The following is a 17293-nucleotide window of genomic DNA, read 5'->3' as shown; positions in this document are numbered from 1 at the left end:
AAAAAACAAACGTTTTAATCCATCATTTGGAAATAGCTTGTATAGCCAAGTAAAGTACAGTATAAAACTTTGTAAGCTTACCTTCAACATCTAGAGAAACAGTAGCAGAAATGGATCCACCCTGGTTTGTTGCTCTGATCTGATATACAGTTGAGTCTTCTGCTTCGCAATCAGCAATAACAAGCTGATGATAGCCTCCCTTGAATTCTTGGATCTTGATTTTGGTACCATCAGCTTGAATTTCCTTTCCACGCTTAAACCATTTTATTACAGGCTTGGGCTGTCCTGTTATCTTGCAGACAAATGTTGCATTGCTTTTGAATTTTACACTCATGTTTCTGAGGTCTTCCTTGAAGGCAGGAGCACGCACATCAACATCAGTCTTTGGAATGGCAGGGTCAGATATTTCACTGTATTCACTTTCTCCACCAATGTTTTCACATTTCACCCGGAATTCATACTCTACACCTTCTGTCAGGCCCTTGACAGAATAAACAGTCTGGTGGATTTCATCTGTTGTAACTGCAGCCCATTCACCCTTCTTCTTATCTCGCTTTTCAAGACAGTAGTTCTTAATTTTAGAACCTCCATCACTGAGAGGTGGCTTCCAAGACACAACAAAGGAGTTTTTGGTAATTCCAGACACAACTGGTTTTAATGGAGCTCCTGGCCTCTCTGCAAAACATACATTTGCATTTGAATAATAACACTAAATAATAACAACAAAACTGTGGTTACTTCTTTAATAGATATTAAAGAATATCTATTGACAGACAATATTTCTTTATAACTTACCTAGCTGACTCTTGATGAGGATAGCAGAAGGAGTCTCCAGTGATTCACTATTACCATAACGATTTTGTGCTGAAACGCGGAAGTAGTATCCCTCATTTTCAACAAGGTTAGGAATTCTGCATGAAATGCCTGTGATGGATGATGATACAAGTTCCCACTCTGCTCCTTCCTTGTCTTCACGTTTTTCCACAATATAATTAGTTATCATAGATCCTCCATCATCTTTGGATGCTTTCCAGCTAATAATCACAGAATTCTTCAACAAAGCATCAAGAACAAGAGGACCCTCTGGCATAGCAGGTTTATCTGAAAACACACACAAAAATATGTTAATTACTCTTATTTCCCCTACTAAGTATAAAAAAAGACAAATTATGAAGCATATACCTAAGATTTCAACGTGAGTTACAGTATCTGCAGACCCAAAATGGTTGTTGATCCTGATTCTGTATTTTCCTCCATTTACACTGCGCTGTACATTCTTGAGAATCAAATGAGTGTAATGCTCTGTATTTTCAATGATCACATTCTCAGAGGGCTCCAAAGCCTTGGCTCCATAAAGCCACATGATTTTAGGTTGAGGTCGGCCAATGTAAACAACATGAATGCGCACTGTGCTACCACATGTTGCAAAGAATTTGTCTTTCAGTGGCACTGGGAACTGTGGTGCTGCTTCAAGGACCAGAGTTCCACTGGTCTCACAGTCACCTGCTTCATTCACTGCCTTGCATGTGTACAGACCCTCATCTTCCTGTTGATCTGTTGAAATGGTCAATGTATGGTTGCGACCATCAGAGGTTGCTGCATATTTGCGACCTTCTTTGATTTCCTTTCCACCCTTGTACCATTTAATTTCTGGAACAGGTCGTCCAATAATCTGACATTTGAGAGTTGCAGTTTGTCCAAGTTTGGCAGTGACTTCATCCATCTCTTTCCTAAGAGCTGGTTTAGATCCAACTAAGAAAAAAAAGACAGAAGGGGCAGCTATAGTGACATTTATTTTCAAACACCCTTTCTATTTATTTATAGTCAAACACCCCCAAAAATGCATTGGAATAAATATTGGATATCATTATTGTATTGACAAATCACAATACACACAACAATCCTTTTAATGTTATTTCAAAATGTGCTTACCACCCAGTTTAGTTTTGATGCCAGTTGCTGTTCTGCGTGGTCTGCTGATTCCGGTTTCATTCTCAGCAAATACTCTGAATTCATATTCAGTTGCCTCTTGTAGACCACTCTGAGTGTACTGCATGTCCTTTGTGCGCTCCTTATTGCATTTCTTCCAAGCACTCTCTCCAGACTTTCGGTATTCAATCCAGTAGCCAAGGACTGGTTTTCCACCATCACATGCTGGAGCCTCCCATTTAATTGTAATGTAGTCTTTGGTTACAGTCATAGTGTCAATTTCTCCTGGCTGGCTTGGTTTATCTAAATAAATAAAGAGTGTAATAAAAAATATTTTCCATAAATCAAGGCAACAATTTTGAATCAATTACTTAATGAACAGACAACGTATTCTGAATACATATTATGAAGACAAAATAAGAATGTGGTCATACCAAATGGATCTTTGCAGATTACTGAATCTGATGCAGGTCCTGGTTCACTCTCTCCAATGTCATTCACAGCAATTACACGGAACTGATACTCAGCATCAGTAGTGAGCTGACTAAGAGTATACATTGTTGAGGTAATCTTTGTCTCATGACGAATCCACTTATCAGACAGCACTTCTTTGTACTCAATGAAGTAACCAGTAATGCAAGATCCACCATCATCCTTAGGTTTAGTCCAAGCCAAAGCAGCAGAACTCTTAGTAACATCCATGATTTCTGGTGGAGTGCCTGAAGCCTCTGGGACACCTAAAATAACAGAAAACAAATAAATATATGTTTTTATTATGTTTAATAACAAACATGCAATTCCTAGAAATAAGACATATGACAAGTGCTTACAAATGGGAGTCTTTGGTACAACAGTTCCCTCTGATTTCAGGGAGTTGCTGATTCCAAACTGGTTCTCCGCTGTCACCTTAAAGTGGTATTCAACATTTTCTTCTAGTCCTTTAACCACAAGGGATGTGTCAACCACCCGTGAGTCAACAGTGTACCAAGCTGCTTTTGTTACTTCACGTCTCTCCACAATGTAGCCAACAATTTCAGAAGCACCATCTTCAGTTGGTGGTTTCCAGCTAACTCTTACAGAATGTGCTTGTATATCATCAAATCCAAGAGGGCCTTCAGGTGCAGATGGGCGGCCAATAACCTTGACCTTAATAGGAAGCATCTTTTTGCCACACTTATTTTCCAGATGGAGATAGTAAACGCCAGAATCAGACCTTTCAGCCTGTTTGATTACAAGCTCGGATACGTCTTCATTAGAGGCAATCATTGCACGGTTGGTCACCTCTGATCCATCCTTGGTCCATTTGCTGGTAGGAGTAGGTTTACCTTTGATGGGCACTGAAAGTTTGATTACTCCTCCAGATCTGACTACAAGGACATCTTTGTATTTTGCTTCAAGGTCATAACTTGGAGTATCTGAAACACAGAACATTTCCAATTATTAAATTATTCCATAAATGTAAAACTTTTTACATATAAGTACACATATAAGTAAAAGGAGTTAATGACAGGGTCATGAGATCTTACCAAGCATCTCTGTTATGGTCACAACTCCAGGTACTTCAGCTGGTTCACCTGGACCACCAGCATTGCAAGCCATGACACGGAATTTGAATTCCTCTCCTTGTGGCATTTGTGTCAAAGTATATTCACAGATCAGTGAAGGTGTAGTATTGCACTTCATCCAGGTTACTGAACCAATTTTTTGCATCTCAATTAGATAGCCTGTAACCTTAGCACCACCCTCCTCATCTGGAGGACTCCAGGCCAAAGACACAGAAGATTTTGTGGTATCTGTGACTCGTGGATTTTGAGGTGATCCAGGTGGATCTGTAGGGGTTATGCAATAGATTAATAAGTGATAATAATTTGAATGCACATAAATTCTACAGTATTTAAAAAAAATAAAATAAAAAAAAATTCTCACCAACTGGATCATTTGCTACTGCAGGTTTAGAAAGAAGGCTAGGTTTGCCAACACCACGAGCATTGACGGCTGTCACTCTGTGCTCATATTCCAGGCCTTCAATTAAACCAGTGGATCTGTATCTTGTCATTGTTACTGGATTTTTATTAGCACGGATCCACCTGTCAGCTCTGACCTCCTTGCGTTCAATAATGTAGCCAGACACCTCTAATCCTCCATCCTCATCTGGTGGCTCCCATGCAACAGTCATGCCATCGCGTGATACATCAAAGATAATGGGTCTTCCAGGCGGCCCGGGAATGGCTGCAACAACAATTCAATATTGCGATGATGTAGGTCCAATATATGTGTTACATAATATATATCTAAAATATATATGTGCATATGCTATTTTTTAAAAACATGTTTTTCTTACATTTGGAGCTCTTGCACATCACGACTTCTGACTGTAAGTACTCCCCAGTGCCATAACGATTGGTTGCTGCAACCCGGAACACATATTCATCGCCCTCTGTCAATCTGTTAAATTTGAATGTTGGTCTGCTAACTGATTCTGAAACAGGTACCCATCCTGGGCGATGAGCATCACGTTGTTCAACCACATAGTTGCTAATTGGTGCGCCACCATCTCTCATAGGTGGATCCCAGCTTATTGTGACTGATGTTGCATCAATTTCATCTAATCTAATGGGTCCTTGAGGCTCATCAGGTTTAGCTAAAGAGAGAAGAGGGTTATTAATAATATTATTTCTCATTCATTTAAAAAAATCCATTTTAATGTAGAGAGTGGGTACTTACAAAGAATAATGACTTTGATGTTTTCAGTAATTACTCCTGTTACGTTTTTCACCTCTAGAGTATACACTCCACTGTCATCAATGGTGGTGTCAAGAATAGTTAATTTAGAGAATTTTCCAGTTGACTTCATCTTCACACGCTCCACAATCTTTATCCTATTGTCATTGAAGAACCAAGAGCAAACTGGTGGTGGTCTTCCTATGATTGGCAAGTCAAGCTCAAGGGGTTTGCCTGCCAAAACACTGATCATCTTTTGTGGAATAGTTGATAGATCAACCTTCGGCATAACTGAAAGAGAATAAAAAAAATAAAAAAAATAAAAACTGTGAGACACAACAAACAAATAACACCATCTTGTGACTATTATTGTATTTATTATAATACATACCTCTTTGTTCTTGAACTGTCACAGCTGTCACAGTTTCTTTTGGCTCACCAGCTCCTCTACTGTTGACAGCACGTACCCTGAAGAGGTACTGCTCATGCTCATTCAGTGACACAATAGTGAACTCAAAGTCTGTAAGTTTCAAAGTTGCCACCTTCATCCACTTGTCAGTACCAGCCTTACAAGCCTCAACAATGTAGCTAGTGAGTCTGCTGCCTCCATCATGTAAAGGTTTCTCCCAAGCAAGTGAAACACTGGATTTGGTTACATCTACAACTTCAAGCTTGGCTGGTGGCAGTGGAACTTCGCACACCAACACAACATCGCCTGTCTCACAAGGTTCACCAACACCATATATATTCTCTGGTAAGACTCTGAAATAATACAGCATTCCTTCTGTCAGACCAACAATTTTGTATGATGTCTTGCTGCATTTTGATGTGACCGTTTTGTAAGCTCTCATTGATGCCTCTCGTCTTTCAATGATATAATTGTTGACGGGTGCTCCACCATCAACCTCAGGAGCATCCCAGATAATATGAGCAGAATCTTTTGTGAGCTCTTTCATCTTAATTGGACCAGGTGGACCAGGTGTATCTGAGAAAGAATGCACAAACATGCTGGTTAGAAACCATTTCATGGTATGTCGTTATATGCACTATAAATAATTGACACAATTTAATATGAGAAAACATACCATAGATTTTCACAAGGATGCTTGCATCCTTCTTCCCAGCAGAATTGGAAGCTTCAATTGTGTATCTACCAGCATCATAGCGGTGCACCTTGTCAATAATGAGAGTTGTGGCAGTATTGGTCACTTCAATAAAGCCACGATTTTGGAGGTCCACACCAGGTTTGCTCCAGGTTACAGTTGGGATTGGTCTACCAGTAACAGTAATATGTAGGCGCAGAGAACTTCCTGCTCTCAGACAAATTGTCTTTGTCAGTTCATCAGGCAGCTCAAGGTCAGGAATTTCTAGAATAAATAATAAAACAATTATACAATTTATTAGAGTGACTGATTGAATATTGGACATTACTTCTTTCTTGCATTTGTATATACAGTATATCAAACTTCAGAACCATACATAGATTTAGAAGTTGTTTGAACTTACCAATTCTTTCTACAGGCTCAGTCTCTGCACAAGGATCACTGAAGTCACCAATTCCATTTACATTGACTGCTGCAACTCTGAAACAGTACTTTTTGCCAGCAGAAAGACCTGTAACTACGTGTTCTGTCACCCTAAGATTCTTTTCATGCACTTTTGTCCATTCCTCTGCACCAGCTTCTTGCATCTCAAGAACATAACCAATAACATCAGCACCACCATCTTCAACTGGTCGTGTCCAAGCAAGACTAACACTCTCTTTGTGTGTGTCAGTAACCCGTGGAATTGAGGGTGGACCTGAAGTGCCTAAAATGGGATTAAACATAATAAGGTTAAAAAAAAAAAAACTTTAGTAATATAAACACTTAAATGTTATAAATTATGTTCTTTCGGAAACATACCGGTTGGTACTCTACATACTGCATACATTGACACTTCACTAGGTTCACTATCTCCAGCAGCATTCATGGCTGTAATGCGGAATTGGTAAATGTTGCCTTCATGGAGACCAGTGACTTTGAAAGATGTGTCCTTGAGAATAGAATCTCTGTTAACCTTGATCCATCTAACACTCTTTCTTTCACGGAACTCAATCAAGTAGTTTGTGACTTCACTGCCACCATCGCTCTCAGGCTTCAGCCACTCGATCGTTGCAAAGTCTTTTCCAACTGCAAGGATTTCTGGGGCTCCAGGGGATGATGGGACAGCTGCAATTGGAAATCAAGTTTATTTTAACATGCAAAATCTCTCATCTAAAGGTTTTTAAAATTAATCATGGTACTTACTGAATGAATTTCTGGCAAAGATGGGGGTAGACTGTACAGCCACGCCAGACCCATACTTGTTCACACCTCTCACACGGAATATATATTCGTTATTCTTGAAAAGTCTTTTAATTTCGTATGTTAGGGTTTTGCATTCAGCCTCCATGATAACCCAGGTAAGTCTATTGGTATCCCTTCTTTCAACAATGTAATGTGTGATTGGGTCACCACCATCCTCCAGTGGCTCTTTCCAAGACACTGTGCATTTTTCCTCAGAAACATTGCTGACTGTAAACTCCTGACAGGGACCAGGTGTATCTTGTAAAAGAAGAAAGATTATTGTATGAATGAATTTGCAACATATTTAAAACTGAAGATCATGTTTGCTTATGATATGGCTGTATGTTTAGAACACCTACCAAGCACTTTAACATTGACCTCAGCGGTTTTTGTTCCACTAGCATTCTTAACTGTCAGAACATACTTCCCAGTGTCATCTCTGTCACAGAACTTGATGATTGCCAGAGCTCGGGTACTAGAGTACTGGAGAGCATATTTTTCACAAAGTTCTAGCTCTTTCGTACCCTTAGCCCAGCTTACTTTTGGCTCAGGTTTTCCACCAACAGCAGCATCTAGCACTAAATCAGATCCAGCTCTGATTGTAACTGTGTCCACAAGGAGTTTGCTGTCCAGCTCTGCTTTAGGAGGAACTAAAAAATAAGATGTCATGAGTGTCAAAAGTGTCATGAGTATTTAGGTTCTCATTAATAAAACAATGTTAGTCTTATGTGTATTGTGACAGAACCATGTATGATACATACTGTATTCTGCTTTGCAGGTCACTGGTCCTGTTGAAACTGATGGCAGGCTCAATACTCCGTTAGCATTTTTGGCAATGACACGGAATTCATATTCCTCTCCTTCTCCCAGTGCAGTGACAGTGAAATTTGTGTCAGTAACATTAGTGTAATTACACTTAAGCCAGCGACCTTCTCCAGTGACGGTATATGGCTTTCGCTCAACAATGTAGCCTGTGATTGGGCTTCCACCATCGTTTAGAGGCACAGACCACTTGATTGAGACTGTTGATCTTGATACATTTGTAACTTCTGGTTTTCCTGGAGGATCTATATATTTGTATCATCACAAACAAAAAACAACATTTATCAGTATTGTGTTTTCTGATCTAAACTGGTATGAATTACTTTTTGATTGTAATATACTTACCAACTGGATTTTGTGCCACAGCTTTCTTTGATGCTTCACTTGCTTTGCTGAGGCCAGCACTATTCATTGCATACACTCTGAACTGATATTCAAGACCCTCAACAAGGCCTTCCACCTTGTAGTAGCATTCAAAGCAGGGAATCTTGTTTTCTCTCACCCAGAGAATTGTGTTACGCTCCTTCTTTTCAATCCAGTATCCAGTGACCTTGCTGCCACCATCATGGTATGGTTCCTCCCAACGAATGCTCATGCTGTTGGCGGTTACAGAGAACACTTCTGGTCTTGTTGGAGGGCCTGAAGGAACTGTGAAAATAAAAACATGTAATAAGATATTTGATATTTCATACAGTATATCAAAACTGCTAATTTCTTATTAGCTATAACATACCAAATGGATGCTCTGCAACAATCGTCTCAGATTCTGTTGGTTTGCTCACACCAAAACGGTTTTCAGCACAGACACGGAAAGTGTACTGCATGTATTTAGTTAGATGTGAAACATGGAAAGAAGTTTGCTTTACACTTGAGTTAATAAGCTGCCAAGCAGTGGAACCAGATTCACGCTTCTCGACAATGTAGTTTGTGATGTCTGTTCCACCATCATCCTCAGGTGGATTCCATGATAGTACGCATGACTGTGATGTAATTGAGGAAATCTCAATAGGGCCCTCTGGAGGGCTTGGTCTGCCAATAACATTGACAGTGACACTGAAAGTCTTTGACCCCGTGACATTCTCAAGAGTTAGGAAATATCTGCCTCCATCACCTCTCATGCTGTCTTTAACTGAGAGAGTGGTCCTGTTTTTGGTAGTCTTGATTGACACCCTGTCAGTTTCTTTTAGCTTCATTTCCTCAAGCTTCCAGGATACCTTTGGAGCAGGTCTTCCACTAATTGGAACATCAATCTCAAACAATTCACCAATCCTGCTAATAATGAGTTGGTTGGTTATGCCACTGAGGTCGGCAGTAGGTTCAATTCGTGGCTCTTTAATGATGACTGAGGAGAAAGCTTCCCTTGGCACACTGAACCCAGCATCATTCTTTGCCTTGACACGGAATTCATACTCACTGTTCTGTATAAGTCCTTCAATTACAAGGCTTAGGTTTTTCGTTGTGCCACAAACAACCCATTTATCTGAGTCTTTAGCCTTTGACTCCACACAGTAGCCTGTGATACGGCTTCCTCCATCATGCTCCGGCTTGAGCCAGGCCAGGGTTGCTGATGTGTCAGTTGTATCAATAATATCAACTCTCTTCGGTGCAGCAGGTTCAGCTGTGGCAATAACTGGGTCGGGCATTTCATATGCTTCACCAAGACCATATTGATTCTCAGCCATAACTTTAAAGAAATAAGGTACACCTTCCAGGAGATCAGAAATTCTCAGGCTTGTTTGAGTGGTCTTGGGTGCTGCCTCTGTCCATGTACGACGGCTAGCCTCACGTTTCTCAACAATGTAATGATGAACACGTGCACCACCATCGTTGGTAGGAGGTTCCCAAGCAATTTTGAGAGCTCCTCTCGTTACTTCCTTGATGGAGAGAGCCCCTGGTACACCAGGTGTGTCTAACACTTTGACTGCAATAGTAATAGATTTATTGCCACTACTGTTCTCAAGAGTGAGAGTGTATTTTCCAGTATCATTTCTAGTGCAATTTTCCAGTGTCAAAGCCGTGAATGTCTCAGTGGTGGCGATGTCTGTCATAACACCAAGTTCTCCATCCACTTTTGTCCATGAAGCTGTAGGTGTTGGCTTTCCCTTAAAGGCAATATGGATACATACACTTGCTCCACTTTTTACAATATGTGTCTGTTTGAAGGATGCATCTATGTCAATTTCCGGTGCCAAGAACCTGTCTACTGCCTGTACAGACTCAGACATTTCTTTGGCTTCGCCCTTTCCAACAGAATTGACTGCACAAATACGGAACTTGTACTCTGCAGTGGTTTCCAAACCAGTTACAGTGTATTTTGTGACAGCACAAAGTTCCTCATTGACTCTGCGCCATTCCTCTTCAGATCCCTTGCACATTTCAATAATGTAGCCATGAATTTCCATTCCACCATCATAGGCAGGTCTGGTCCATTCCAAGCTGATAGACGTATTGGTAGTGTCAGTCACATTGACAATAGATGGGGCATCAGGTTCTTCTGTTGGCTCAGTACATTTAATTGGCATTGAAATATTGCTTGGTGCTCCAATTCCAGCATCATTTACAGCATACACACGGAATTCATACTCCACATTCTCAGTTAGATGAGTCACTCTGTGTGCAGCCTCAACAATGGGTTTCCTTGTTAGGACTTTCAGCCAACGACCAGTCTTCTTTTCACGTCTTTCCACAATGTAATATTTTATTTGGTTTCCACCATCATGTGTTGGAGGAGCCCAGTTGATTGTGATACTCTCTCCATCGACATCTGTTGCATCCGGAGTTCCAGGAGAATCTGGAACAGCTGCAGGGATGAAAAAGAAAGAAATTACAGAAAAAATCTTTTTACAGTGTTGTATATATAAAATTTTAGAAAAAAATATTTATTTTAATATAAGCTTTTTATTATCTTACTGTATTGCATCTGTGCAATCACAGGAGCTGAATCCAGTGGTCTGCTAACACCAAACCTATTGACTGCAGAAACACGGAATTGGTACTCGTTTGTCTTGATCAGTTTGGTGGAAGTGTATGTGCATCCCAAGCACTCATCCGTGACAAGTGCCCATGAAAGTTTTGAAGTTTCACGCTTCTCAACAATGTAATGAGTGACCTCAGAACAGCCATCATTCTCAGGTGGATTCCATGAAAGTGTTACTTTGCCCTCAGAGATATCTGAGAATGTGACTGGACCAACAGGCTCTCCGGGTGTATCTGAAAGATAGAAATTATAGAAGCATATGGTATATATGATATGATATGATATGACATGACATGATAAGATATGATATGATATGGATATTAAGAAAATCTAGTGATTAAAGGGTGGGATGAATACATAAGATGGATAAGGTACAAAAAGTATTCATACCAAAGACTTCAACTTTCATTGATTCTTTTTTACTTCCTAAGGGATTTGTGGCTTCCACAGTATAAAGACCACGGTTTCTACGGTCAGCATCTCTTATAAAGAGGGTACTTGATCCAGAAATTGTTGTGATATCAACCATTTTCTTGGTTAATTCAATATTATCCCTGAACCAGGTAACTTTTGGTGTTGGTCTTCCAGTGATAGCAACTTTGAGCCTGATGTTTTCTCCAGCTTTAATAGAGACTCCCTCAAAGTACTCTTGGCCAAACTGAACATTTGGAGGAACTGAAAGAGAAAAGAGTTTTAATAAAATAAAAACTTTTTTAATATATACAGACCAGCATAAAATTGCATGTAAAATGTTGACCACTGAACAATGAGAAACACAATATAAACTGCATGAACTTACAGCTCTCATCTCTGATGACGACATAACCAGAAGACTGAGAGGGTGGGCTCACTGTGCCGATAGCATTTCTTGCTATGACTCTAAATTCATAGCGTTCACCGCAAGCAAGACCAGTCACTGTAAATTCTGTGTCAGTCACATTTGTAAAATTGCTCTTCAACCACCGTCCTTTGCCCTGTCGTTTCTCCACATTATAGGCAACAATTTTGCTTCCACCATCATGCTTGGGTGCTTCCCATTTCAGTTGAACTGATTCACTTGTTACATCAACATAGTCAGGGGTACCAGGAGGATCTGAAGTTAAAATTCACAAGTTTATTAATATTTAGCTACTGTAAATTGTCATATTTTTAACTTGCAAGATTGGTGTGAAAAACATATCTTAAAGTTAAACTTACCAACTGGAGAAACAGCCATAATAGGTTTGCTTGCATCACCCATGCGACTGTATCCAGCATCATTCTGGGCGTAGACTCTGAACTGGTATTCCAAGCCTTCAATAAGACCAAGAATCCTGTACTCCCTTTCTTTCACTAAAACTGTGTTGACTTTTTGCCACATTATGCTGTTCTTCTCCTTCTTTTCAACATGGAACCCAAGGACTGGACAACCTCCATCAAAGACTGGTTCATCCCACTGAATAGTCATGCCATCGTTTGTAACATTGTAAACCACTGGCATGCCTGGTGGGCCGGGTGGTCTGAACTCATGCTTGGCAATGACATTTTGTGAAACTAAAGGTTCACTTGCACCATATCTATTTTCTGCACAGACTCTGAACTGATATTGAATACCCTTGATCAGGTTGGGGACCTTAAACGATGTTCCAGTTACACTTGAACAAGCCATTTTCCAGTCTGTCTGAGAGGTGTCATGTTTTTCAATAGTGTAGCAAGTGATTTCTCCACCTCCATTATCATTTGGTTCATCCCAAGATATAGCGATACTTTCTGCTCTGACCTCATCTAAGCGGATAGGTCCAATAGGTTTAGAGGGTGGTCCAAGGGTAATAACATGTACGTGAAATGATTTTCTGAAGAATGTGTTGTCAAGAGTAAGTGTGTATTTGCCTCCATTCTCTTTCTCCACATTTTTTATCATAAGAGTGGCCTTGTTTTCAGTCTTCTTGAAGCGGACCTTTTCACTCTCCTTCAGTGGTAAGTTGTCCTTTAACCAAATAATGGTTGGTCTAGGCTTACCCTTGTATGGCAATTCAATGTGTACATTGTGTCCCAAACGCACACTGATCTGTCCACCAGGATACTCTTCAAGGTTTGCTTCTGGTGGGATAATGTAGTCCTTTACTTTGATTGGCCCAATTTCAACAGAGTCACTAGTACCCTTTTCATTCTTGGAACTAACTCTGAAAAACATTTCAGTGAGTTCCTTAAGCTTTGTAACTTTATGTTCACAGTGCTTGTTTGTGCCAGCAGGAGCCCATTCTTCTTGACCTTGGAGTTTCTGTTCAATTATGTAGTCTGTAATGATGCTACCACCATCATAATCTGGTTTGTTCCATTGTAGTGTTACTGAAGTCTTGGTGGAGTCTTTCATAGAAAGGTCTTTTACTGGACCAGGGGTCTCAGTGGCTTTAACTGGCTCTGCTGTTTCACATGGATCTCCAACTCCATTCTCATTTTCTGCTAATACACGGAAGAAGAACAATGCCTTCTCAGAGAGTTCTTCAATTACACATGTGGTTTCTTTGCATTTATTTGTTACACAGGCATATGTACGCTTTGAAGAGTCTCTTTTCTCAACAACATAATTGGTAATTTCAGAACCACCATCCAGTAGAGGGGGCTCCCAACAAAGAGTAACTTTTCCACGAGTGACGTCTTTCAAGATCAAATTCCTACAAGCAGCTGGAGTGTCCTGTACTTTAACAGACACAGTTAGTGACTTTGGTTCTCCTACACCATTTGATATATTAATGGTATATTTACTTGTGTCACTTCGAGTTACTTGTGTAATTATGAGACATGATGAAGAGTCTGTGTTGTGAATGTCGTATTTAGGATCATTGTCAATGTTCTGGTCTTCCTTTTTCCAAGAGACACTTGGAGCAGGTCTGCCTTTGAGGGGAACCATGATTTCAACATCTTTACCAGCTTTCACAATGTAGTGAGTTCTCATTGCAACATCTGTATCAACCTGGGCTTCCTCTGCAAAATAGGAATTAAAGTGGTTTATGCCGTTGTTACAGAAAACATTATTATAAAATATACAAAGATATTCCAAGCATTTCAACATGAATGCATACCAAGAATGTCCTTGGCTTGTACTGGCTCTTCCATTTCTATTGGGTCTCCACGGCCAGCACAATTGACAGCAGATATACGGAAGTAGTAGTCCATATCTGGTTTAAGATCTGAAGCTACATACTCTGTAGTTCTCACTTCTCCCTTATGGCTAATCACTGTCCATTCCCCTTCTTTGCCAACTCTTTTTTCTACTACATAGCTGGTGATTTCACTGCCTCCATCATACTCTGGCTTTGACCATCCAAGTGTGATTGATGTTTTTGTTGAGTCAACCACCTTCAGCTTAGTTGGTTCATATGGTGGGTCTTGGGAGAAAAAAAACCTTGGTTAGAACTCTATGTCAAGACAGTTTGATTCAAAATTATATATGAATTTAGTAAAATTAACAGTTGAGCAAAAATTATACAGTAATACATACCAACTGGATCAGCAGCTTTGTAGAAGTCAGAAACGTCTGTGTATGGACCTTCCCCAGCTTTATTGATTGCACATACACGATACTGATATTCATTTCCTTCTGTAAGATGATGGACCTTTGATTTTGTATCACTAATGGGGTCCTTGTACACTTTTACCCAGCGCAGACTCTTCTTGTCACGTCTCTCCAAATAGTATCCTGTAACCATGCTACCTCCATCCACACTAGGTTTATCCCAAATGATCTGCATTGATGTTCTGGTGATATCTGTTGCTTCAGGTGTAGAAGGTTGTCCGGGAGTAACTGAAAAAATAGCATTGATTTAATAGTTGTGGTGTTATATAAATTATCTCATTTACCAAACGTATATATTATCTAGTTTAATAATTTTGATTTTCGATTTACTATTTCCTTACCAAATGCATTTTTGGCGATAACAGGCTCAGACTCCAGAGGATCTCCAGCTCCAAATTTGTTAACACCTCTGACACGGAATACATATTCATTTCCTCTGGCCAACTTTTGGACAGTGACAGTGCGTGCTTCCATTGCCTCAAAAACTGTAGACCACACTACTCTACTTGTCTCTCGTTTTTCTACAATGTAATGAGTTACTTTGGCACCTCCTTCATCAGTCACTGGTTCCCATGCAATTGTTATCTTGTCAGCAGTGACAGTTTTGAATTCAATGTGTCCAGCTGGAGGTCCAGGTTTGTCTATTTATAGAATAAAAATGTATTAATTTACAATTAGGAAATGGATAAGACATTGAAAGAGGTGGATAAGACATTGAAATTACATTTATATACATATTTTTGACAGAAATGATTACATACCTAAAATCTGTATTCTGATAGAAGCAGATGCTGTGCCAAACACATTCTTGATTTTGAGATCATAGGTTCCAGTATTAAGACGAGTAGAATCTTTAATGAGGATGGCTGATGAGTCAGTTGTGTTCTCAATTGACAGCTGTGCGCTTGATACTAATTCCTTTTCGTCTTTAAGCCATTCAATAGTTGGCAAGGGTTTAGCAGATATTCCCACTTTGATTTTGAATGATGCACCAGCTTTGTATTGCACAACATCCAAATACTCTGGGGGCAGGTCAATTACTGGAGCACCTAGAATTAGGGAAAAATGGAAAAGTGTGTGTAATAAAGAGTAAGACCCATTGCTAGGAATGGCATTAAATAAACAAGCAATGTAGAAGCAATTCACTTACCAGAAATGTCAACACAAGTTACTGGTCCTGCAATTAGAGATGGGTTGCTAATTGAGCCAACTGCATTTTTGGCGAAAATCCTAAATTCATATGACTGATCCTGAGTCAAGCCTGACACAGTGAAATTAGTATCAATGACATTGGTAAAGTTTGCCTTTGTCCATCTGCCATTTGGAGCATCTCTTCGCTCAACCATGTAGCCAGTGATTTTGCTTCCACCATCAAATGGAGGCTTCTGCCATACAAGGCTAACTGAATTTTTTGTAACCTCAGAAATTCTCACATTTGCCGGTGGTTCTAAAATAAAACAAGGATTATTAGGCACAGAAATTTAGAGAAACTTGACATCTCCTTTGCACAGAATTTCTATTTTTATTTTGTTATTATTATTTAAGCTTACCACAGGCATCGATCGCTAGCACTTCATCTGATGTCTTGCTGAACTTTCCAATACCAGCTGCATTTTCTGCAGCTACTTTGAATTCGTAAATCATTCCAGGACATATATTTGTCACTCTAATTTGAGTTGCAGGGATTGCTGTTTTGTTCACCGTCTGCCAAAGGATGCTGCTTCTTTCTTTCATTTGGACGTGGTATCCAAACACCGGGTTTCCACCATCTACTACTGGCTCATTCCAGCAAACAGTGAGGCTTTCCCTTGACACATAGCTCAGCCATGGTGTTGATGGTGGACCAGGGATAGCTAAAACATACAGTAAACCAGCAGAGGTTTAGACATTATAAAAATTGAGACATAACTAGAAACGATTGCAAATGTACAGTATCCAAGTACTCACTGTATGGAAGCTTCACTGTAACTGACTGAGAATCAATATGGTCACTGATGCCAAAGCGATTCTCAGCTTTAACCCTGAACTGGTATCCTTCTCCCTTTGTAAGTTTGGTGACTTTAATAGCACTTCTTGCAATTGTGGATGAAACTTCTGTCCAGGCTGGAGTACTTGTTTCACGTTTAAGAACAACATAGTTAGTGACAGGACTGCCACCATCATACTGAGGCGGGAGCCATTTGAGGCACAAGCTTGTCTCTCCCACACCACTAACTTCAACAGGACCAACTGGAGGACCTGGTCTATCCAGGACCAGTATGTTAACAAACATCTTGGTTGTTCCACTTGTGTTTGAGGCGACAATGTCATATCTTCCAGCATCACTTGCAATACTTTCCTTGAGGTTGACATTAAGACTTTCAGGGGTTACTTCAAAGCTGAATCTCTTGCCGCACTTAACTGGAGCATTGCCTCTTGTCATTGTGACCTTTGGCATTGGTTTCCCAGAGAGAGGAAGCTCAAATTTAAGATTTGATCCTGCTCTCACATAAACAGTGTTATGTGGGAAGTTCTTCATATCAAACTCAGGGGCATCTGTTAAGAACAATGAAAGAAAATGTAATTACAAGATTAATAGATTATTTGAATATAATAAAAATTGAATAAATTAAATTAATTAAGACTCACCCAACTGATCTTTCACAACCACAGGGATTATCATTTCTTTTGGTTCACTGAGTCCAGCATGATTCTCAGCGCGAACTCTGAACAAGTATTCTGCATTTTCCCTCAGGCCCTTAATTATGTGGGTGTTGGTTTTAACATTGGCACATTTAACCCACTTCTGTTGTCCTTTTTCAAGGGCATCAATGAGGTAGCTAGTAATTCGGCTTCCACCATCATGCTCTGGCTTTGACCATGCAATGGTGATGCTATTCTTTGTTACTGCAGTAACGCCAAGTCTAGCAGGTGGACTTGGTTTTTCTGTTGGTGCAAAGTTAAAATCATGTTTAAAACAGA

General features: G+C 39.9%; 1 protein-coding gene across 1 annotated transcript in view; it reads right to left on the bottom strand.

The window, feature by feature from the left end:
* The window catches only part of ttn.1 (titin, tandem duplicate 1), a 135871-nt gene that overhangs the window by 8888 nt on the left and 109690 nt on the right, over positions 1 to 17293 (bottom strand). The window contains exons 175-205 of the mRNA XM_084421004.1: positions 16961 to 17257; positions 16280 to 16867; positions 15883 to 16185; positions 15483 to 15779; positions 15094 to 15381; positions 14674 to 14973; positions 14258 to 14560; positions 13839 to 14144; positions 11974 to 13740; positions 11576 to 11869; positions 11167 to 11451; positions 10710 to 11009; positions 8533 to 10599; positions 8145 to 8447; positions 7739 to 8044; positions 7337 to 7627; positions 6939 to 7235; positions 6555 to 6860; positions 6157 to 6459; positions 5736 to 6017; positions 5042 to 5635; positions 4654 to 4941; positions 4271 to 4570; positions 3856 to 4158; positions 3456 to 3758; positions 2760 to 3344; positions 2364 to 2666; positions 1933 to 2232; positions 1183 to 1752; positions 796 to 1101; positions 82 to 675 (exon numbers count right to left, since the gene is read on the bottom strand). Of these exons, the coding sequence (XP_084277130.1) occupies positions 82 to 675; positions 796 to 1101; positions 1183 to 1752; positions 1933 to 2232; positions 2364 to 2666; positions 2760 to 3344; positions 3456 to 3758; positions 3856 to 4158; positions 4271 to 4570; positions 4654 to 4941; positions 5042 to 5635; positions 5736 to 6017; positions 6157 to 6459; positions 6555 to 6860; positions 6939 to 7235; positions 7337 to 7627; positions 7739 to 8044; positions 8145 to 8447; positions 8533 to 10599; positions 10710 to 11009; positions 11167 to 11451; positions 11576 to 11869; positions 11974 to 13740; positions 13839 to 14144; positions 14258 to 14560; positions 14674 to 14973; positions 15094 to 15381; positions 15483 to 15779; positions 15883 to 16185; positions 16280 to 16867; positions 16961 to 17257 (13929 nt within the window). The remainder of the gene's footprint in view (positions 1 to 81; positions 676 to 795; positions 1102 to 1182; positions 1753 to 1932; positions 2233 to 2363; positions 2667 to 2759; positions 3345 to 3455; positions 3759 to 3855; positions 4159 to 4270; positions 4571 to 4653; positions 4942 to 5041; positions 5636 to 5735; positions 6018 to 6156; positions 6460 to 6554; positions 6861 to 6938; positions 7236 to 7336; positions 7628 to 7738; positions 8045 to 8144; positions 8448 to 8532; positions 10600 to 10709; positions 11010 to 11166; positions 11452 to 11575; positions 11870 to 11973; positions 13741 to 13838; positions 14145 to 14257; positions 14561 to 14673; positions 14974 to 15093; positions 15382 to 15482; positions 15780 to 15882; positions 16186 to 16279; positions 16868 to 16960; positions 17258 to 17293) is intronic.

Source organism: Rutilus rutilus, assembly GCF_951802725.1.
Source record: "Rutilus rutilus genome assembly, chromosome: 10".
Lineage (NCBI taxonomy): Eukaryota > Metazoa > Chordata > Actinopteri > Cypriniformes > Leuciscidae > Rutilus > Rutilus rutilus.
The sequence above is the reverse complement of the archived record's forward strand: the minus strand, read 5'-3'. Positions and strand labels throughout refer to the sequence as shown.